Source organism: Mustela erminea, chromosome 9, assembly GCF_009829155.1.
Source record: "Mustela erminea isolate mMusErm1 chromosome 9, mMusErm1.Pri, whole genome shotgun sequence".
Classification (NCBI taxonomy): domain Eukaryota; kingdom Metazoa; phylum Chordata; class Mammalia; order Carnivora; family Mustelidae; genus Mustela; species Mustela erminea.
Genome location: NC_045622.1, coordinates 40,529,049 through 40,553,375, shown reverse-complemented (window position 1 = coordinate 40,553,375; position 24,327 = coordinate 40,529,049). Strand labels below are relative to the sequence as shown.

General features: G+C 36.4%; 1 protein-coding gene across 1 annotated transcript; it reads left to right on the top strand.

The window, feature by feature from the left end:
* The first annotated feature begins 22,066 nt into the window (after positions 1–22,066).
* LOC116599276 (NADH-cytochrome b5 reductase 3-like) lies at positions 22,067–24,067 on the top strand. Its single transcript, XM_032359072.1, has one exon. It carries the CDS (start codon positions 22,116–22,118, stop codon positions 23,019–23,021), a length of 906 nt encoding a protein of 301 aa, XP_032214963.1. The 5' UTR covers positions 22,067–22,115; the 3' UTR covers positions 23,022–24,067.
* Positions 24,068–24,327: the final 260 nt, after the last annotated feature.

Genomic DNA, 24,327 nt, shown 5'->3' with positions numbered 1-24,327 from the left:
GGTTCTCTCCCCAGTTGATCTTTTGAGTTTTCCTTCCCTGAAATTTGGTCCAACAATAACTATTTGAACTAAAGTAGACACCTGACCCAAATGATCACTTCCCAGAAATGTGGAATCATGTAATGTAAGATAGAAGATGAATCAGACTTCACGAGGAGCTAGATGGTAAATTCTGTACTCCAAGAGCTATGGAATGGCTGTTTAAGGCTATGTTGACCATGAAGAAGTTTTCATTAGTTGCAGGGAGAGAACAATAGAGAAGATTCATGCTCTAAGCTGAAATGAAAAATGAGTAATGGGGAAATGGCTTTCAAATTCTTAGGTCTATTCCCTTCCTGAGGACCAACTCGCCCCTACCTTTGCATCCAAGAATGTGTGATATTCATCTCGAAAGTCCCATGTGTGCTCAAGCTATTACTTTAGCCACCAAATTAATAACTTCTAAAAGAGGATGACTCTTTCTTTAGACTGTACTATATTTATATATTTCAACCCGTAACTTATTATATTCTTGATTTAAGTCACACAATTCCAGTTAATTTTAAGAATCTATAGTATTAATACCTAGTGAAGATTGCTTGTTCCTGCCTTAACACTGAACAAATCTGTATGGTGTTATATCAATTTAGATGTTTGACTGCTGGTAAGTAACCCCAAAATAATTGCTTGAATTTTATTATTTTATGGAATAAAAAGCCCAGGTCACAGTAACTCAAGGATGCTATTAGTGACCAAAGTTTTTTTGATGTTTTAGTTCTGTCATAACAGTGTCAGTCTGTTTTAATGTTTGTTGCCTCTGGATTTCAAGAGAGCTAACCAACTTCCAGCTTCCTCTCCACACCCAAACAGGAAGAAAAGGGAGCAGAACCTCTAAAAGGAAATCAAAATCTCTTCTAGAAGTTCTCAGAGAAATTCTGCTTAATGTCATTAGGCAGAACTATGATACATAGCCACACCTAGATGTAAGAGAGTCCTGGGAAGTAAATATTTTTATCCAGGCACATTAGTGCCATCACAAAATGAGCCTTTGATATTAAGAAAGAATGAGAGAATGGATACTAGGATCCTATTGCAGATAACACTAGGAAGGTTACAATATTAATATAGCAAACCAAGTTTAAATACAAAAACTAAAACTAACAAGAGGGATTGGCATTTAAATCAACTAGGTTGTTTATAAGAATAAAAATGCATAGTCATTTTTTAGTGAAATTCTTGATGTTTTTGAGGGGAAAGATGCATCATAAGTAATTTAAATAAAAATCGTATCAAAATCCTGTAATTAATCCTAGTCATTAATTTTAATTGAAAATTTTCAAATAAAATACAGGAATGGTAACTCTTGGTGAATGTATTGACCTTTTTGGTCATATTCATCGTTTTCCTTTAGCACGTGTCTGGCATACACCTGAGGCTCAGTAAATATAAATGATTTATTGATGTTGCTAATATCTCCTCTACATCTTCTATATTTACTATAGATTTAAAAAAAAAAAAAAGAAACAACTATGAATTTGGGAGCACCTGGGGGGCTCAGTGGGTTAAGCCTCTGCCTTCAGCTCAAGTCATGATCCCAGGACTCCCAGGGTCCTGGGATCAAGCCCCACATTGGGCTCTCTGCTCAGCAGGGAGCCTGCTTCCCTCTCTCTCTGCCTGCCTCTCCACCTACTTGTGATCTATCTGTCAAATAAATAAATTAAATCTTTAAAAAAAACTATAAATTTGTCTTTTAAACACAACAATTAATAATATTTAAAAAAAATATTAGCAGAAAGAAAATGCTAAGAAAGCCCAAGAGAGAAATCCTGGAATGTTCTAGGGAGAACTCTTAGACAATACCAAATGATTCCACAGACAGAAGACAGAATAGGGCATTCCATTCTGGGTACCATGAGTGAGACAGAAGTGTGAGGTATGATTAACACAGCTATTAAAAAGTTTGTATGTATTCACAGGGATAACTACAGAGTAGAGTGTTTTAAATGGCCTTTGATCATGTTTTGTTTTATAAACACACACACACACACACACACACACACACACACACACACACACACACTACTCCCTGGCATATAGTTAATGTGTTTGTTGCTTCCTACTGGAAAAAAAAAAAAAAAAGATGGAATATTGTGTATTGTCCATCAAGTAAGATATTCTAGTACCCTAGGAAGCATCTAAATTTTCATATATATTGCAACATTCTAAGTACGTAAGGCCTACAAACATCCTGTAGAAAAATCTCTCCATCCAAAATTAAGCTACCATACCAAATGTTTCAACTAACAAAAAAGGGAAGAGAATCTACCCTCCCTCAAGGGAAGTAAATAGATTCATGCTTAGATATGTGCCTTAGCAGGGAGTACTCCAAATCCTCACATTTTCATAGAATTAGCTTCTACTCCATGGAAAGGAGTATACTGAAGGAGTTTGGGCTCTACCCCTTTTCTTTTTTGTCCCCAAGGTGAAGTGATTTATCTGATTGTTGGAAACTGTTCATCCTCAGTGTTGACACATTTTCTCCTCTTTTTCCCCTCTTTTCTATTGCCGACCCTGAAATACTCAGTCTTTAAAAAAGTTTCAGGTAAGTTTATTTATTTTAATGAGAAATATTATGAAGTTCAACTCTGATGTTATGTCAAGCTTCAATCTTCGATTCAGGTTTATTAACAATATTTTGATCTCTAACTCTGACTCATTCTGCCCAGAACGCAAAGGAAGAATGGTCAAATCAATTACTACTCAAGCCTAACAGGTCTGCTCATCATTTTGCCATAGGGAAAATAATTTTTTTAATGTACTTTTTTTCAGTGTTCCAAAATTCATTGTTTATATACCACACCCAGTGCTCCATGAATACGTGCCCTCAATACCCACGATCAGGTTCACCCAACACCTACCCCCCCCAAAACCCTCAGTTTGCTTCTCAGAGTCCACAGTCTCTCATGGTTCATCTCCCCCACTCACTTCTCTTCTCCATCTCCCAACATCCTCCATGTTATTCCTTATGCTCCACAACTAAGTGAAACCATATGACTTGACACTCTCTGTTTGACTTATTTCACTCAGGATAATCTCTTCCAGTCCCATCCATGTTGATACAAAAGTTGGGTATTCATCCTTTCTGATGGGGGGAAAATACTTCGTCCATTGAAGGGCATTTTGGTTCTTTCCACAGTTTGGCAACTGTGGTCATTGCTGCTATGAACAATTGCCCTTCTTTTCATTACATCTGTATCTTTGGGGTAAATCTTTGGGGTAGTGCAATTGCAGGGTCATAGGGCAGCTCTGTTTTTAAAATGCAAAGCAGCCCTCTCCAAACTCTGCCCTTCAAACAGTTACCTCAAGATAGCCTCCCCTGCCTCCAGTAACAGACCTTCACAAAGTCCCTTCCCTGATGCTACTTACCCAATAGGAGTTGGTCAAGTACTATTAGTGTACTTGGGATTTTAAAAAACCCTAAAACTTTCATGGATGATATTTGAATGTTTCAAAATCTTACTTTATATAAAAAAAAATAAGCAAGAGTAAAATGCCTGGACCGATTTTAATGATCTCCTGAAACTTGCATGTCACGCTTTATTAAAAACAAAACAAAACAATGATCTCAAACTAGGACTCCCACTGATTTTGACCACAGATGAGAAAAAATGGTGATGTTTTTAAACACCATTTTGATTTAGAGTATTACTTTAGCCCATAAGTTAAATCTGGGTTAAAAATTGTTTGTGTATAAAACCCTTTTTTTTTGTTTTTTGTTTCCTGGATAGTTCTTACTTCCCTCTTCCAAACAAAAGTGTCAAAATCAATTCTATACTTGTTCTAAAGAAAGCTATATTTTCAGTCAGATACTCTAATTGTCTGCTGTTCCAGGGGATTATAATTTTAGAAAATAAAAGACCAATGACCAATTTTTCAATTAAGTGGATTATGCTTGCACAAATCACTTTCAAGATTTCTGAAATGCCTTTAAAAATAGTATTGTATTTATGAGTTATTCATGGTTGACAACCACTGCAAACCAAAGTAAAATAATTTTTGTGAGAATAAGCTCTATACTATTTCATCACATATTTTAAAAATCTATTATGATTCTAAATGTTTAGAGATTTTTAAAAAAGATATCATGCAACAGTTGATTTCCTAGCAAAATATAAATAACCAAAATTGATCCAAGAAGAAAAGCTAGAATTACAAATAACTTAAGAAGGTATGTAAAGGTAATGTTTTTGCCTTAAAAAATTACTATAAAAGAAGGCAGCAGGACAAGATAGTTTCACAGAGCAGTATATTAAATCTAGGAAATATATTTGCTCTTAGAGCTCTTGAATCTGTCATTCAAATCTTTGTTTTAAATACTCAGAGTTTCATCATTCTATATTTCTACCATTTTGTGTTTTAGTATAATACTTTCAATTTCCCCCAAGCCACTATTTCAGAATAGTCATTTATATTTACATTTTCTTATGTCTTTAAAAGAAAAATCTCTCTATATATAAACATACATATATATATATATATTTTGTGTGTGTGTGTATATATATATATATTTATATATATGATTTTCTTCATGAGTTCATTCTTTAGTTGCAGTATTATTTTAGCAGGGACCATCTGATGTGGACAGAGTAACAGAAATTTTATAAATTTGTAAGTCTTATGTCTGAAAATGGATACTCCAAATATATAAACTTTTTCAAAATTCTATAATAAACTAATGGACAATTTAAATTGATACCTCACTAAATGCTATACATTTGTTGGACAAAGAAAACTAAATTAAAACCACAAAAATAAAATAAATAAAAACCCATTATTTATGTGAATGTCTAAAAGCATTGGTCATAACACCAAGTACTGACAATAATGTGGAAGAACTGACACTCTTTGCACATCTGGTAGAAATATAAACTGGTACAGCCTCTTTGAAAAACAGTTTGGAAGATTAAAAGAAATTTAAACATAAACAGCATATGAATAAGCCATTCTGTTTCTAGGTATTTAAAGAGAAATAAAAGCTTTATTCCTGCAAAAACATATTAATATTCATAGCAGTTTTATTTTCAATAACTAAAAACTAGAAACAAACCAAATGTCCATCAACAGGTTAAAGTGTAAACTGCAGTATATTCATAAAATTAAATACTACTTAGCAATAAAAAAAAAATGATGTATTGATTTAGGCTTTTTGAAAACCACTGGTAAAATAAGTAACATAGGTGAGTCTTGAAACTGCACCAGTGGATTAATCACTTATAAAGCTAGTATTAAGGTTAAAAGACCAAAGTAGTAAAACCAATTAAATCTAGAATAATTAAATGATACACTAAATAAAAAAGATCCAAGATACATTAAAAACAAAATATTTGTGTATGTTGGTAAAAATGTAGCACTTTTAGATTGTTCTTATACTTAAATGATCATCAGTTAAAAATAGATTATTATGGGGTACCTGAGTGGCTCAGCTGGTTGACTGTCTGTCTTGTGATTTTGGCTCAGGTCATGATCTCATGGGTCCTGGGACAGAGCCCCACTCTGGGCTCTATGCTCAGCAGGTGTCTGCTTGAGAGTCTCTTCTCCCCCTACTCACACACAATCTCTCTCTAAAGTAAATAAACCTTAAAAAAATAGGTTTTATATTAACCTCACAGCAACCAAAAACCTATATATATGCAAAGAAAAAGAAAATAATTCAGAGAGAACACTAAAATTCATTAAATCGAAGAGGAAGAGGGCAAGAGAAAAATAAATACAACTGCAAAACAATTAGAAACAATTAAAAAATGGCAATAAATACATACCTATCAATAATTACTTCAATGTAAATGGACTGTTTAGTCTATTAGACTATTTACTCTATCAAAAGACACAAGGTAACAGAATAGATTAAAAAAAATAAAGACACATATATATGCTGCCTTTAAGAAACTCACTTCAGTTCTAAAGACACATACACACTGAAAATGACTGGGTGGAAAAACAGATTCCATGCAAATGGAGATGAAAATAAAGATGAAGTAACAATATTTTATCAGACTAAATGGACTTTAAGACAAAGTTTGTGACGTGAGACAAAGGGCATCATATTGTTGGAGAGGATGAGGAGAAAGGGAAACCCTCCTCCTACACTTTGGTGGGAATGCAAGCTGGTGAACTCACTCTGGAAAACAGCATGGAGGTTCCTCAAAAAGTTGAAAATAGAACTACCCTATGACCCAGCAATCACATTACTGGGGTTTACTCTAAAGATACAAATGTAGTGATCCAAAGGGGCATGTGCACCCAAATGTTTATAACAGCAATGTCCACAATAGCCAAACTATGGAAAGAACCTAGATGTCCATCAACAGATGAATGGATAAAGAAGATTCTTTATCTTCTTTATGAAGATAAGATATATACACACACACACATATATATATATATATATACACACATATATACACACATACATATATGTGTGTGTGTGTGTGTGAGATACAAACACACACACACACACACAATAGAATACTATGCAGCCATCAAAAGAAATGAAATCTTGCCATTTGCAACAATATGGATGAAACTAGAGGGTATCATGCTGAGCAAAATAAGTCAATCAGAGAAACACAATTATCATATAATATCCCTGTTATGAGGAATTTGAGAGGCAGAGTGGGGGGTTTGGGGGTTAGGGAAGGAAAAAAATGAAACAAGATGGGATCAGGAAGGAGACAAACCATAAGAGACTCTTAATCTCACAAATAAACTGAGGGTTGTTGGGGAGGTAGGGAGAGGGTGGTTGGGTTATAGACATGGGGTGGGTATGTGCTATGGTGAGTGCTGTGAAGTGTGTAAGCCTGACAATTCATAGACCTGTACCCGTGGGGCAAAAAATACATTATATGTTAATAAAAATAATTAATAAATAAAAAAAGAAGGGCATCATATAATGATTAAAGGACAAATATAATAAGAAGATAAAGCACTTACAAGTATATATTAACTAAACATAAGAGTACCTAAATACATAAAACAAATATTAACACATGCAGAGAGAAATTGACAGCAAAGCAATAATGTGACAGGACTTACACCTCACTTACATTGATGGAGAGATCATCTAGACAGAAAATCAGTAAGTGAACAGTGGCTTTGAACAATATATTACATCATATAGACTTTGTGTGTGTGAGTGTGTATAATATAATAATATTTTATATATATGTATATATATAAAACATTCAATACAAAAACAGCAGACTAAATATTATTCTCAAGTACATATGGAACATTCTCCAGAATAGATCACATTAGGCCATAAAATAAGTCTCAGTTAATTTAAAAAGGTTTAAATCATTTCAAGCATCTTTTCTAATCACTAAACTAAAAGAAAATTAAAAAAAAAAACACAAACATGTAGAGACTAAAGAACATACTACTAAATAACCAAAGGATCAATGAAAAAAAAAAAAACAAAGAGGAAATTTAAAAAAAAATACCTTAAGGCAAATGAAAACACTCCAAAATTAATGGGACACAGAAAAAGAAAAATAGTTATAAAAACAAAGCTGATAGTAATACAGACCTAACCCAACAAACAAGAAAAAAAATCTAATTTTACACATAAAGAAACCAGAAAAAAAAAGAACAAATCCCAAAGTTAGTAGAAAGAGGAAAATCATAAAATCAGAATGGAAATAAATGAAACACAGAACCAAAATAATAAACCTGATATACCTTTAGTAAGGCTTATCAAGAAATGGAGGACCCAAATAAATGACAAAAAAATGAAAAAAAAAAGAGAAGTTGCAACTAATTCCACATATATAAAAAGAATCATAAAACACGACTAAGAACAATTAGATGCCAACAGATGTACAACTGAGAAAAAATACCTAGAAACATACAATCTTCCAGTCTCAATCAGGAAGAACTAGAAATTTGAATAGACTAATTACTACTAATAACATTTAATCAGTGTTCAAAAACTCCCAACAAACAAAAATCCAGAACCAGACTTCAAAAAGTGAATCCTATCTAATATTTAAAGAAGAGTAAATACCTATCCTTCTGAAACTATTTCAAAAAATTCAATTCCAAGCTCATTCCTCAAGACCATCTTTACTCAGATACTTAAACCAAAGACATTACACACAAAGGAAACTACAGGTCAATATCCTTGATGGAATTAGATACAAAACCCTTGAATCAGAAACAAAATTCAACAATACTTTAAAAAGATTATACGCCAGGGGTGCCTGGGTGGCTCAGTGGGTTAAAGCCTCTGCCTTTGGCTCAGGTCATGATTCCAGGGTCCTGGGATGGAGCCCCGCATCAGGCTCTCTGCTCAGCAGGGGGCCTGCTTACTCCTCTCTGTCTGTCTGCCTCTCTGCTACTTGTTGTGATCTCTGTCTGTCAAGTAAAAAATAAAATCTTAAAAAAAAAATTATATGCCATGATCAAGTGGGATTTATTCCAGAGATGCAAGGATAGTTCAATATTTGTAAACCAATCAATGCACTTTAACAAAAGCACTTTAACAAAATGGGATGAAAATCATATGATCATCTCAACAGATGAAGAGAAAGCATTTGAAAAATTTAATATCCATTCATGATAATACTCTTGAGTTTAGAGGGAACAAATTGAGTTTAGAGGGAACATACCTCAACATAATTAAGACTATATATGACATACCCCCAGAAAGCTTTTTCTCTAAGATCAGAAACAAGACATGGATACCCATTCTCCCCAGTATTTTTCAACACACTATTGGAAGTCCTAGCTACAGCAATTAGGCAAGGGGAGAAAAAACAAAAACAAAAACAAACCAAAACAAAAAACTATCCTAATTGAAAAGGAAGAAGTATCACAATTTGCAGATTACATACTATATATAGAAGACCCCAAAACCTCTACAAAAAACCATTACAATAAATGAATTCAGTAAAGTAAGAAGAGACAAAAATCAATCTACAGAAATATGTTGTATTTCTTTTGTTCTTGTTGTTGTATTTCTACACACTAATAAACTATCAGAAAGAAATTTTTTTTAAAAAATTAAACTCCTTGATCCATTCATCTGTTATGCAGCCATCAAAAGAAATGAAATCTTGCCATTTGCGACAACATGGATGGAACTAGAGCGTATCATGCTTAGCGAAATAAGTCAAGCAGAGAAAGACAACTATCATATGATCTCCCTGATATGAGGAAATGGTGATGCAACATGGGGGCTTAAGTGGGTAGGAGAAGAATCAATGAAACAAGATGGGATTGGGAGGGAGACAAACCATAAGTGACTCTTAATCTCACAAAACAAACTGAGGGTTGCTGGGGGGAGGGGGTTTGGGAGAAGGGGGTGGGATTATGGACATTGGGGAGGGTATGTGCTTTGGTGAGTGCTGTGAAGTGTGTAAACCTGGTGATTCACAGACCTGTACCCCTGGGGATAAAAACATATGTTTATAAAAAATAAAAATTAAAAAAAAAAGATAGTATTAAAAAAAAAATTAAACTCAAGTATAATTAACAGTGTTGTATTAATTTCCGATGTACATTATAATTTAACAGTTCTATACATCTCCCAGTGTTCATCAAGATACGTGTATTCTTAATCCCCTTTATCTATTTCACTCATCCTCTCACCTGCTTCCCCTCTGGCAACCGCTTGTTTGTTTTCTATATTTGAGAATCTGGTTTTGGGGCACCTGGGTGGCTCAGTTATGCCTCCAACTCTTTGATTTCAGCTTAGGTCATGTTCTCAGAGTTGTGGGATTGAGATCAGCATTGAGCTCCACACTCAGAGGAGAGTCTGCTTGATATTCTCTCTCTCCCGTTCCCTAACCTCTTCCCCTGTTTGTGTGCACTCTCTCACTCTTAAATAAATACATATTAAAGAGAGTTTTTTCTGTTGTTGTTTCTTAATTTCCACATATGAATGAAATTATATGGTATTTGTCTTTTTCTGACAGACATTTCACTTAGCATGGTACCCTATAGGTCCATCGATGTCACAAATGGCAGAATTTCATTCTTTCTTTTAGGGCTGAATAATATTCCATTATGTATGTATCATATCTTTATCCATTCACCGATGACAAAAGGTAAGAATATACAATGGGAAAAGCCTGTACCGTCTACCAGCTAACTACTTATTTAGTTTTAGCGGTTTCAAGTTTTGAACTCCTGCTAGAAAGGGTGCTATTTTTAAAAATTCCACTTTTAATGCATCAAAAAGAATAAAATACCTAGGGATACATTTAACCAAGGAGGTGAAATTTATACTTTGGAAACTATTAAACATCACAGAAAGAAATTGAAGATGACACAGACAGATCACTCTCATGGACTGGAAGAATCTTAAAATGAATTGAAAAGAATTAGATGAACTAAAATGAATTAGAAAAAATTCTTGAAATGTCCACACTACCCAAAGAAATCTACAAATTCAGTGCAATCCCTATCAAGATACCAATAGCATTTTTCATAAAACTAGAACAAATTATCTTAAAATTTGTATGGAAACACAGAAGATCCTAAGTAGCCAAAGCAATTTAAAGAAGAACAAAAAAGCTGGAGGTAGCACACTTGTAGATTTCAAACTATACTACAAAGCAACTGAAATAGAACAGAGATCCTAAATACAAACCCATATTTATATGGTCAGTTAATCTACAGCAAAGGAAAAATATGCAATGGGGAAAACACCATTTCTTCAATAAATGGTGATGGGAGAATTGGACAGCTACATGCAAAATAATGAAATTGGACCACTTTCTTATATACTATATACAAAAATAAACACAAAATAGCCAAAGGACTTAATTGTAACACCCGAAACTTAAAACTCTAGAAGAAAACACAGGCAGTAAGTTCTTTGACAATGGTCTTAGACATAAATATTTTGGATATGTATCCTCAGAAAAGGGCATCAAAAGCAAAAATAAAGTGGCATTACATTAAACTAAAAAACCTTCACACGGTTAAGGAAACCATTAACAAAGTGAAAAGGCAACCTATTGAATGGGAGAAGATATTCACAAGTGATGCATTTGATAAAGATAACTCTTTATCATCTAAAATGAAGAACTCCAAAACTCTATCAAAAAACCATCTGATTGAAACATAAGCAGAAGCTTGAACAGGGATTTTTCCAAAGAAGACCTATAGATATTGACAGGCACATGAATCAGATGCTCAACATCACTCATCATCAGAGAGAAGCATATCAAAACCACAGTAAAATTGTTACCTCAAATCTGTCAGAATTGCTATTATCATAAAGAAAAATAACAAGTTTGGTGAGGGCATGGAGAAAAAGGAAGCCTTGTATACTGTTGGGAATTCCAACTGATGGAGCCACTATTTGAAAGCAGTATGGAAGCTCTTCAAAAAATTAAAAGTCATACTATATGATTCAGCATTCCATCTCTAGGTATTTACCTAAAGAAAATGAAAACAGGGGCGCCTGGGTGGCTCAGTGGGTTAACCCTCTGTCTTCAGCTCAGGTCATGATCTCAGGGTTCTTGGATAGAGCCCCACATTGGGCTCTCTGCTTGGCAGGGAGCCTGCTTCCCCCTCTCTCTCTGCCTGCCTCTCTGCCTTCTTATCTCTCTCTGTCAAATAAATAAATAAAATCTTAAAAAAAAACCGAAAACAGTAATTCCAAAAACTATAGGCACCCCCTATGTTCACTGAAGCATTATTTAAGATAGCCAAGATTAAAAGCAACCAAAATGTCTATTAATAGAATGGATAATGAAGATGTGGAAATACATACAAATTGGAGTATTACAGATATGAAAAAGAATGACGTCTTGCCATTTGTGAGAAAATGGACGGACCTATAGGGTGCCATCCTAAAAAAGGAGAAAGACAAATACTGTGGGACTTCACTTAAATGTGTAATGAGCAAATGAACAAACAAAACAGAAACAGGCTCATAGATAACAGAGAACACACTGATGGTTGCCAGAGAGGGTGTGTGTGTGAGGGCGGGTGGACAAATAAAGTGAAGAAAATTAGGGATGTAATCTTCCAATTATAAAATTAAGACCTACATATGTAATGTACATCATGGGAAATATAGTCAATAATGTAACAACTTTGTGTGATGACAGGCTATCATTTCATAATTTGTGGTGATCATTTCATAATTTATATAAATACCAAATTCCTGTTGTACACAGGAAACTAAAAAATTGGTAACATATTTGCAACCAAATTTGTAAAAATATTTTAGAACAGCAGAAAAATCCAATTTAAATGGACATATGAAGTTGAGGTATAATTATGAAAATTGTTCTTATTAAAACATACTTAATGCTAAAAATATATAATATACTCAAAAAAGAACATAATTTATTCCAGTTATATAAAATTGTGGAAAATGCAAACTATGAATTCAGAAAGCAGATCAGTGTTATTGAGATGGGGAGAAGACAAAGGAGGAAAATGATTAGAAAGATACATGAGAAAATTAATGAGTGGTATATTCATTATCTTTCTTTTTAAAAAATATTTCTTCTTTATTTGAGAAAGAGAGAGAGCGAGCACAAAAGCCAGCATGAACAGGAGGTGAGGAGCAGAGAAAGAGGAAGAAGCAGACTCCCTGCTGAGCAGGGAGGCAGCACTGGGCTCTATCCTGAGCCAACCCTGAGCTCATAACCTGAGCTGAAGACAAATGTTTAACTGACTTAGTCACCCAGGCTCGATAGGTTCATTATTATAATTGTACTGATGTTTTAATGCTGGAAACATATAAAAATCTATAGCTATTTATTTTTTAAAATTATCTTGTCTGAAGACTCAAAGATACCCTCTTATATTACATTACAGAAGTTTTATAATATTAGCCTTTATCATTTAAGTCCATGATCCATTTTGAATTAATGTTTGTACATGGTACAAGAATCAAGGTGCATTTTTTGCATAAGGAAGTCCAAATTTTTGAGCGCTATTTGTTGAAAATATTATTTCCCCACTAAAGCATCTTGGCTGTTTTTGAACAATTGGACAGAAGGTAGGGGTCTATTTTGGGATGTTCTATTCTATTCCATTGATCTGTGAATCCTTATGCTAGTGTCAAACTGTCTTAATTATTCTTTCATTATAGTAAGCTTTGAAGTCAGTGTATATTCCATCCCCCTAGTTTCACAATTCTTTTCCTCTAGGTCTGTTACATTTTTTCCTAAATTTTAGCATTGGTTTGTCAATGTTTATAAAATAGCCAGCTAGGATCTAAGTAGAAATTGAGATTCATCTACTTAGTAATTTGGAATAATTGCCATCTTAACAATTTTGAAGGCCTGTGCCATGAACAAAGAAAGCATACCTCTCAGCAGTATTTTGTTGTTTTCAGTATGCACATTTTCTTAGTATCAAGAATCTTTCTATTGTTCATTGTAAGCACATAGAAACACCATTAATTTTTATATATTCATCTTGAATCCTATAGCCTTATTAAGTGTTCTCATACCTACAGTAGCTTTTGAGTAAATTCTTTGGTATTTTTATTTATACAATCATGTTTTCTAGAAATAAGTCAAAATTTATTTCTTCTTCTCCTACCAGTCTTTTTGTCTTTTTAATTGTACTGGTTCAGATCCCAAATACACTGTTGACAAAAAGGGTAGAGGGTGGGCATTCTAAACTTGTCCCTGATCTGAGGAGGAAAGCATTCAGTATTTCTCCATTTAATATAGTATTAGCTATAGATTTTTTATAGATGCTTTTTATTAAGTTGAGGACATTTCTTCCCATTCCTGATTTTCTAAGTATCTTTACCATATATATGTTTTTCCCTAGCTTATTGATAGTTACAGTAACTTCAGAAAAATATATGTGCTTATATATAAATATATGCATATTTTATATATGTGCATTATATATATGTACATAGATAAATACACATGTAAATGTATTTATGCACACATAGATATTTAAGTTGCTGCATTGCTATGGAAATCCATCAATCAGGCAGCTAGAACAAACTGACTTGTACCAACAGTGAGCCAGAGAAGTTCATCTGAGGAAAAGCCTAGTAGTCTTCAAGCAGCAGAATCTGAAAGTCAACACTGTTTTTCAGTGTGAACATCAAAGCAAAATTGGTCACAACAGCTTCTCTCCTAACCACACTCACAATTGTATAAAGGTGATCTTCTAAGATTAAAGGGAAAATAAAAATAGTTTAGATCCCCATTCCAAATTTAAAAAGGCACAAACTGAAATCAAACAGCATAGCCGCAGACAAATTTACATCATCAATCTGTCAGCATTGTGAGTGAAACCCATTTTGTAAGCATTAGTAGAATAGGACAGTGAAAAAATACAGGTCTCTTATTACTTATGCAGTATATTTAATGCAAGGTCAGAACTCTTAAGAGCCACAAACTGCAGCAGACAACAAATGATGAACATCAGTACTGGTGGTTGGAACAGAGCTCCAATTAGATTCCTGGGTAATATTACATGTTCTAAAATTATTTGCAGGGTACATTATTAAAACACAATGCCAGACCATATTTCTTTTTTAAGGAGAACAACCAATTTTTTTTTTCTGGTTTATTTCAGAAACAGTTTAGTGTATCAAATTCAAATCCAGTTCCTTATTTACAAAACTAGTTTTGAAGAATTAATCCTCATGGGAAAAAAAATGTGTGTAAAGACCTCCACAGAAACTTATTCTAACATTTCTTTTGATAAACCATCATAGTACTAAATAATCTTCATGCCTCAAAATCTATATCACTATTTTACATAAACCTGATATCCCACAGTTTTAGCCTGAGTCTTTCTCTTCTATCCTTTCAGGTAATAAAACATCTTATTATTTTCTACATAAAGACTTTTAATGTTCCAAAAACAAACAAACAGTTTCTCATCTTTCTTCCAATACATGTTTCTTCTACTTTGTTCTTTGAACCATGGAAGATAAAAGGCACAAGGCTCACTGAGAGGAGTGGGTGATCACTTTGGCTTTGTCCTACGGTATCTTCATAATTCTCTTGACTGTGGATGGATCTCACTCTCATGCCAGCCTCTTTCATTTATTTAATCACTGCTAAACTTTAAGGACATTCTAATGCCTCTTCTACTGCCAGCTCTCTTCTACCTTCCCCACTAAAGTGCAAGATTCTTGGTGCAGTGCAGTATGTGAAGACCTAGAGCATGTGTCATCAGACATGACACACTTTTATAAGGACATCCTCTCCCTTTCACTGCTTTGGATTTGGGGATATTAATTTATGCACATGTATCTTTCATTCTCAGTTTAATCCAGTCAAAAATACCAACCGCTAGGACTTCTTTAAACTTTTGTTTTTGGTTAGTTTGCCCCCAGCACTTTCATCCTACTGAACCCCTTACAAATCAGGAAGTTCTCAGCATATAAAGAAGAATTCTAGAACCACACAGTTCATTTCCATCTAGCAAACCATTGAATAAGGGGCTGGATTCTGGGGAAACACTGGTGAGAAAACATATATAGTCTCCCTGGAAGCCTCATTTTGTTCTTGTCTGACTCTATTATCCCAAATACAATTCTGTCATGTAGTCATTGAATCTGCATTTTGACTTGCATTCTCCAAGTGTTTGAATCCCATTATTTTCAAATACAAATGGACGCTGGTTTCCCCATGACATTTGATACTGTGGACCGTCTCTGGGAATACATCTAGACTTTAGTTCTTTCCCCAAGTCCCTGCAATGGCTGACATCTTACCTTAATCAGATCTGATTCTTCCCAACACACAACACATATCCAATAACTCTTTTACAATAGCCCCTCTTTTATATACACATCTGCACACAAACAACAGGCTGTTTTGGAAGGCCTGGATAATTTTCAAGTCTACATATTTTAATTGCTTCTTCTTTGTTCTCCTTATCCTACTGATTACCCTGTTTCCTTTTACTTACTTCCCTTCTTTAATTCTAGATCCAAATATTTAATGCCTTTATATTATTAATTTGAGGATATCTTGGTTCCTTGACCTTCAAGACCTCAAACCCACACATTTTTGTAACTTGCTTTTATTATTTGACTTTGTCTTTGTTATTGCATGGTTAATGTTTTATATTCACCTAGAGACCATGGCAATGGGTGCATTTTTATATAACTAAAAATTAAATGAATAAATTATAAACAGATGTGTCATTTCCTGTATATCTGCCCAGAGACTGAGGAAATGGCTCCATTTTCAAAACCAGAATACAAATAAATAAGCATTTCAAAATCTGGGTAAAGAATGCCCTATGCAAACTAAATTATTTCATTTCACATTTTACAAATGTCACTTTCCACATCCAACAGACAAGAGGAATGTCATGGAAAAAAAACAGATATAAAAATGACCAGTGCCCTTTCATTATACTTATTATCCTTACTTCTGGTGCAGAGGTTTTTAGTGCCATTTTCTGTGTGAAGGAGGCATCCGAATTTTAATGTTCGATACCCGACACGGAGAACAGCGCGCAAGCCTCCTAAGAGGACCGTGACCTTAGTGTGCAAGCTCTCACTCAGGTGGGTGTAACAAAGACAACTGCATGGGCTCCAATGAAACAGCTTCCCCTAAAGAACAAAGTACAGTGGTCTCCTTTCACCTGAACATTAGCAACCATACGTTTTACTGTAGGGGCTAAGATTCTAATGAGATGTGGCACAACATAAATACAGCTTTATAAGAATGACAGCAAGGAGAATTGAAAACATCATTATCACTTGATGACGGCAACCCTATGCGTTTTCCCCAGAGCTCTTCCAGCCCCTACAAAATAGTTACAACTTTCTTTTCATTTTCCATTCATTGTTGTTCACAAAAGTGAGAGCTGTAATTCTTGTATTCCTCACCCTTCCCATTTTTAGTGGAGTTACATGTTCATTGGTGACATCTTTCTGAGGTGGTGCTGAATAACAAAGAAAAAATAATGATGAACATTGTATAGTATAAACCTTAATCATGCTGTTAAGACAAAAAAATGTTTAAAAATATGTTTCTTTGTCTTTGTTATTTCATATAATCCTGATGCTTCAGGGAGAAAAAAAAACACTCCCTGAGGTTTTTTTGCTGCATCTATCTTATAAATGATTCCCTTTGATCAAAATCTAGTGCAAGCTCTCCTTTTTTTAGAGTCATAGAGGCAATGATTTCATATTACAGTATTTCAACTCTTGACAGCTCAGTGGGAATGGGGAAAAGGAGGAGGGAAAGTATCTAAAGGAGAGGAAGAGATGGGGCGAGGAATTCAAAGTCAGACTAAAGATGACAGGCAAAGCATGGGAGCAGCTGTACAAACTGTTACTTGATCTCTTCCAGAGATTGGTATGCTGGGGTGAATGACAACTTCTAATTAAAATGGTGGCTGATTATCATGTAAGAAGTGACACAATTTGTCTAAGACCTGGAGTAGAAGATAAATCACTTTTATTTGTAGAAAATTCTAATTTAAACATATGCATTTTTAGAAGAACATCTGTGGTGTGTTTTTGATGGGAGACATGTGGTAATTAAATCCTTTTTATTTTGTGACTGAAATGTTCATATTGTATTTTTGTCCTGTATCAATTTTTATATTTCCATAAATAAGAATAAAGCAAGTCCTCAATACTTACATGCAAAATTTTTAAAAGTTCATATAATTTAGAGTTTTTAAGTACTAAAATTTAGATACCCAGGTCATAACTGCAAGTTCATATCTCACTGTAAAATCTGTTGGAGTAATAATTTCCAAAGCTAAATGACCTCTGTAGTGGACTTATATCTATTAAACCTGATTCACAGGACTTTTTCTGGGTAAATGCACATAACTATCCTTAAAACACTTGCTGCCAGATTTTTGAATTTTTTTAAACTTTTTGAGAACTTGGAAACACATAGCCTTATTTTTTTTTCTTACCTTTTGCAGGAAAGAGAAATACTTTCCAATTGTACATGCACAAAAACTGTTCTTACTCTTTCATAGGAAAAACACATTTCTCTGATTCCAAAAAGCTGTCTATGATTTTCCAAAAATTGGTCTGATTAAGAATACTATATGTGAATAAACAAATATCTCAAGAAGATAATGAATGCTAAATAAGCAGATATTAATTTATAATAATATATACATATATAGTATAGAATGTATTAATAGGTAATGTATTATATATAATATACATTTTATATATAATTTAGGTCTATAATATACAAATATATACTGAGGATATGCATGCAATTGCATGTGTGTGATGTATATCATGTTAGTGCAAATGATATATATGCATATATAATAGATACATAGGTATATCAAACATATTAGTTTATATGTATGTATTTTATGTATATATATTTATCATTAATCTATGATATACATGCACTATACATCACATGTATGTATACACATATGGCATATACATATACATACATATACAAATATATACCTCACACATTATATTTTATGTATATGTTTGTACCATGTATCTATGATGTATACATATATATATACATATATGTCATATATGTATATGATATATATACATCATACTCTTAGTTGGCCTCATTTACCATAAGCAATAAATGCTCACGGATGAGAAACAGAAAGCACATGTACTTAGATAAACAATCTGCTGAGAGCCTAGGCAACTGTGTATTTTGTTCTCATGAGATTTGTTTTCTCTATTGCATTTGTGTTTTGTGGGGTCAGTATGAGTAAGGGAAGAGATGAAGAATATTTACTATATTAAAATTATTATTCTATAGTTTTATGTTTACTATCACTGGTAATCCATGGAGGATTATCCTTTGGAGGAAATACTGGCATACCCATTTCAGAGATGAGGGAGTAGAGGCAAAAATATGTTACACATGCTAGAAAATAGCCTGTGTAAGATGTAGAGCCTGAACTCAAACTCTGCTGCTCTGGCTCCAAAGGGTTCTTTGCATTTTATCAAGCTGCTTATTTTCTCAGTTTTAGACAGGATGTGAGGCATTATTCATCTGTCCTTGCTCTTGCAGGGTTCAGAGAGAGATTGGCTGACAATGACTCAAGAGCTCAAGTATGTTTTTTTTGTTCCCTTTGCATTTCTTAAAATGCTAGTTAGTTTAGCCATACAGAGAAAACAGGGACTTACAGGGTGCAGCAGTTAATGGAGGATCATGATGGTAGATAAGCATTTTTTTTCTCTCTCCTTTCCCCAGTGGTGAATGATATCATATCATGTAAATAAAGCAAGCAAGCTTTCCATTTAATTTACAAGAAGAGAGTAAATAGCGCATGTATCCATTTTGGAGAGGTAATTTCTCAACAAACACGTTAATTATCAATGGTTATAAAGATGGCTCTGATAAATGAACTTTAGGTGGGGTTCATAATAGACTTAGGTTAATTTGAGGTCACACCTACGGCGAGTAAGTTTCATCTCCCTTCACAGTCTTATTCCTCTCCCAGAGTGTACAGAGCACAAACTCTCAGTCATAGACCTCATTGCTCATACTGGCTCAATCAAAGAGTAGCACAGATGGCATAAAAACTCTGGGTGAGGTAAGCTGATGGTAAAAGCAAAGCTGGATATGCCCCTTGGAAGTCAGTGAGTCCATAGATTCCTCCAAGATTACAGTAGCCTTCAAGAATTAAAAAAAAAAAAAGAAAAAAGAAAAACAAAACAAACAAACAAACAAACAAAAAACAGTTCCAACTCTTAGGTCCATCTCCCTTCAAGATCCCTATCCCTTTCCAAATAGGTTTATATACCACCAGAGTTCCACATTCTCCTAGTTCTTGTAGCTACAGAGCTTTTTATCTGATTTCCATCTCACATCACATTGCTGTTTTCTCTTCATGGTTCTGGGTTAACTTAAATAGGAAACCTAACCTCTTTTTAAATTATTTCTGTGGCAGTGTGACTATCTGAACATGTGTGTGGTAATGGGGAAGGGGAGGTGATAGAGAGAGAAAGACTTTAAAAGTTGTTTGGTTGATGGAACAGTAAGAAATACTAGATATTTCACACTGACCACTTTCCACCATAGATTTCAGCTCCCTGGCCAAGTAACAAACTATCTGAATGACTTCTGTGTGCTTATTAAGGGCTGAATTACTCAATGATTACCTTTAAAGTCCAGAATATCAAGGAATTTATGTTGAGAAAAGTGACTAGGGAAAACTTTTTCTCAAAATTTCTCAAAGCATTAGAGACAATTGAAATACACTCTGAACTGGAAAATGCTACTCCAGTTATCCACTACTTAGCTTGGAAAGTCTCACGAAAAGCTGCCAGATCCAGGAGGGCAAAGATCACATCTGCAGTACTATGCACGGTCATTGCTTAACAGAGTCTGGAACAGACTCAGACATGTATTGAATGAAAAGAGAACTGTTTTTAGTTTAGCACTTTGTTTTGTTTTACATTATTTTCCTGTGCCATTTTCGGGTTTCTGCTTCTGTACTAATGCTGGTATTTCTACTTCCTTCTATTTCCACTTTCTATTTCCTAGGAAGTGTGTGTGTGTGTCTATTAATCGTACATACATTTTGGCTTTATTATTCAGTGAGGAGTGCGTTAAATGTGGTAGGACTGTGAGGAAGAAGTCAGTTAAGTTTGCCCATCTAAGGAAGATGTTGGAGAAGCAAACCAAACAGAAATCTAAGGCAAGTAGTTTGGGAAACACAGACTACAAAAAAAGGAGGATGGTAGAAAATGAAAGCTCACCACTTTAACATTTTCTCATAGGAACTGTATTAGGTGTTTGACAGAAATTATCTCATTTAACCTTCAATACAGTAAGATGATCTATTCATTGTAATTTGTTTTTCAGAGAAAATTTTAAGATCGAAGAAACTTTCTAATTTTTACAATGTCACAAAAAAGTAGTAAAATATAATTCAAACTGAGGTCACTTGTTTTTCAAATACCTGTGTACATTTTCATAATACACTGTACTGCCTTGTAAGAAAAAGAACAACTAAAATAAAGGTTTTGACATATATTTAAAATCTCTTCTTCCACATTTGTGCTTGCTCTTATAGTAGAAATACTTCCTGTGACTTGGATTGGCAATAGGAAATGATATGCTAAGGTATGCTTTTTTAAAATACAAATTAAACAACCAAGACTTGGACCCCTAACTCCCACCATATGCAATAATTAACAGAGAATGAATTAAAAACTTAAATGTAAGAGCTGGAAGTATGAAACTTTAAGAAAATATAGAGATACATTTTCATAATGATGGATTTGGCAACAGTTTCTGAGATACAGCACCAGAATTACCAGCAATAAAGATTAAAAACTGCTAAATTGGACCCTACTTTAAAATAGCTTGTTTTAAAGGACCTTATCAAAAACATGAAAAGAGGGGCAGCTGGGTGGCTCAGTTGGTTAAACATCTGACTCCTGTCATGATCTCATGGTCGTGAGATTGATCCCCACGTGGGGTTCAGCTCAGTGTTGAGTCTGCTTAAGATTCTTTCCCTCTCCCCTCACTCTCCCCTTATGTCCACTTGCATGCTTTCTCTCCCAAATAAAAATTAAAAAAAAAAAAAACATGAAAAGAGAGCCCACAGAATAGGAGAAAACATTTGCAAATCATATACCTGAAAAAGGCTTGTATTGGGAATATCTAAAGAATTCTTACAACTCAATAATAAAAAGACAAATACCCCAACTAAAAAAAATTATCTGAATGTTTCTCCAAAGAAAATATATAAATGGTCAATAAGCCCATGAAAAAATTATCATTAGTCAAATGCAAATTGAAATGTCAATGAGATACCAGTTTATATGCACTAGGATGACTGTGATCAAAGCGTCTGATAATAACATCTGTTGGTAAGGATACAGAGAACTCAGAACACTCATATGTGGCTGGTAAGAATGTAAGTGGTGCAGCCACTTTGGAAAACAGTCTGAAACTTTCTCAAAAAACTAAATATAAAGTTATCATTTGACCAAGTGTTTCTACTGCTATGTATAACTCAAGAGATAAAAATATGAACAATACCTGTACACAAATGTTCAAAACAGCTTTATTCATGATAGACAAATGGTAGAAGCAACACAAATTTCCATGAACTAATGACTGGATAAAAAAATTGGGATACAGGCGCGGCGGCCCGACTGTCTCGGCAGCGGCGGAGGAGCACCGTGCGGCGCCACGATGGGGGCCCAGCTGAGCACGTTGGGCCACGTGGTCCTGTCCCCAGTCTGGTTCCTCTACAACCTGCTCATGAAGCTGTTCCAGTGCTCAGCCCCGGCCATCACCCTTGAGAGCCCGGACATCAAGTACCCGCTGCGGCTCATCAACAAGGAGGTGATCAGCCACGACACCCGGCGGTTCCGCTTCGCCCTGCCGTCACCCCAGCACATCTTGGGCCTCCCCGTCGGCCAGCACATCTACCTCTCAGCTCGGATCGATGGCAACCTGGTCATTCGGCCCTACACGCCCGTCTCCAGCGATGACGACAAGGGCTTTGTGGACCTGGTCATCAAGGTTTACTTCAAAGACACCCATCCCAAGTTCCCTGCTGGAGGGAAGATGTCCCAGTACCTGGAAAACATGAAGATTGGCGACACCATTGAGTTCCGGGGCCCGAACGGGCTGCTGGTCTACCAGGGCAAAGGGAAGTTTGCCATCGGTCTAGACAAGAAGTCCAGCCCCGTCATCAAGACAGTGAAGTCGGTCGGCATGATCGCTGGCGGGACGGGCATCACCCCAATGCTACAGGTGATCCGCGCCATCATGAAAGACCCACATGACCCCACCGTGTGCCACCTCCTGTTTGCCAACCAGACTGAGAAGGACATCCTGCTGCGGCCGGAGCTAGAGGAACTGAGGAACAAACATTCTGCTCGCTTCAAGCTCTGGTACACTGTGGACAAAGCCCCTGAAGCCTGGGACTACAGCCAGGGCTTCGTAAATGAAGAGATGATCCGGGACCACCTTCCTCCCCCAGAGGAGGAGCCGCTGATACTGATGTGCGGCCCCCCGCCCATGATCCAGTATGCCTGCCTGCCCAACCTGGACCGCGTGGGCCACCCCAAGGAGCGCTGCTTCGCCTTCTGAGGGCAGGGCCCTGGCTGTTTGCACGCCCGCCCCGCGTACTCGCTGTGCCCTGTCCACACTCACTCCTCCTGTCACTGTTCTGTAACATCACTTCCTTCTCCCACATCTCATGCCGTGGCCCCGGGCTCAGCCTGGCCTGCCTGTGCTGGGCTGGGTATCCCGCTGAGCTCCCCCAGGGACCCCTTTGGGAGCAGGGTTCTCCTACACGTGCGCCGCCGCTGGCCACCTTCTGGGGCAGGCTCGGGTCTGGCCCTCCTCGGTTCTCACCCCGGATGCTGGGCGGGGCCGGCCCTCCCCTCCCTCCACCTCACCCACCCACAGGCTACTAGGCCGAGGCGCCAGCGCCATGCTCCGCCCACCCCTCCCAGGGCAGACCACAGTCTGCAAATAAACGCAAACGTACAGGCAGCCCAGAGCGGCAGGTGCCAGGGATGCCCCAGCCACTGCCTCTGGACCCTCACCAGCCACCCCTCACTGCCTGCTCAGGGCCGTGGCCAGGCCTCAGCACCTGACGCTACATGACAGGTAACACCCAAAAGTCCTCTGGGCAGGGGCCATGCGTGGGGTTGGGAGTCTGCACCTCTACCCCAGGACCCAGGCAGGCCCCAGCCAGCAGGGAGCTGGTCCCCCTACCACCCCCACCCCCCCACCCCCCGCAGGATGGAGTAGGAGGCGGGGCCTGACCGAGGGCTCCTCTGGTGGGCACGCGGGCCCTCTGGAAGCCTCCGCATCTTCCCCAAAGCACCGGAGCGTTCAGGCAGCTCTGGGCGTTCCCAGCTGTCAGTCTGGTGGCCCGCCTCGGTCTCTGGGCCGCCAGCGCTGATGGTGGAGCTAAGACAAGTGTATTTATTCCTCTGTCCCAGAGCCACGCCTCCTGCTGCCTGCACCCCGGCAGAGGGGAGGTCTCGAGGTCTCGTCTGAGCAGCATTCTCAGTGACCTCGATGTTGCCTTTAGACAAGGGTGGGTTTGCCTCTTGCATATGGGCTTTTTCAGAATCATTTATGAGCAGAAAAAAACGTTAAAATAAAACTTTGCTACTACTAACCCTTCTGCAGTTAAAAAAAAAAAAATTGGGATACATCCATATTATAGAGTATCATTCAGCCAAATATAGGCATGAAGTACTGTTAGATGCTACCACATGAATGCACCTTCATTCATGTGGTAGCATCTGGTATAAACATTTATACCAGATGTTTATAGCATTCTGGTATAAACATAACATTGTATAGTGTAAAGGGAGTAGACTTACAAGTCAGATCTACTGGGAGTTACCTTCCAAATATTAAGCTCTTGTATAGATAG

Coding starts and splice junctions, on each gene's coding strand:
- LOC116599276 (XM_032359072.1), top strand. CDS start 22,116: ATGGGGGCCCAGCTGAGCACGTTGGGCCACGTGGTCCTGTCCCCAGTC.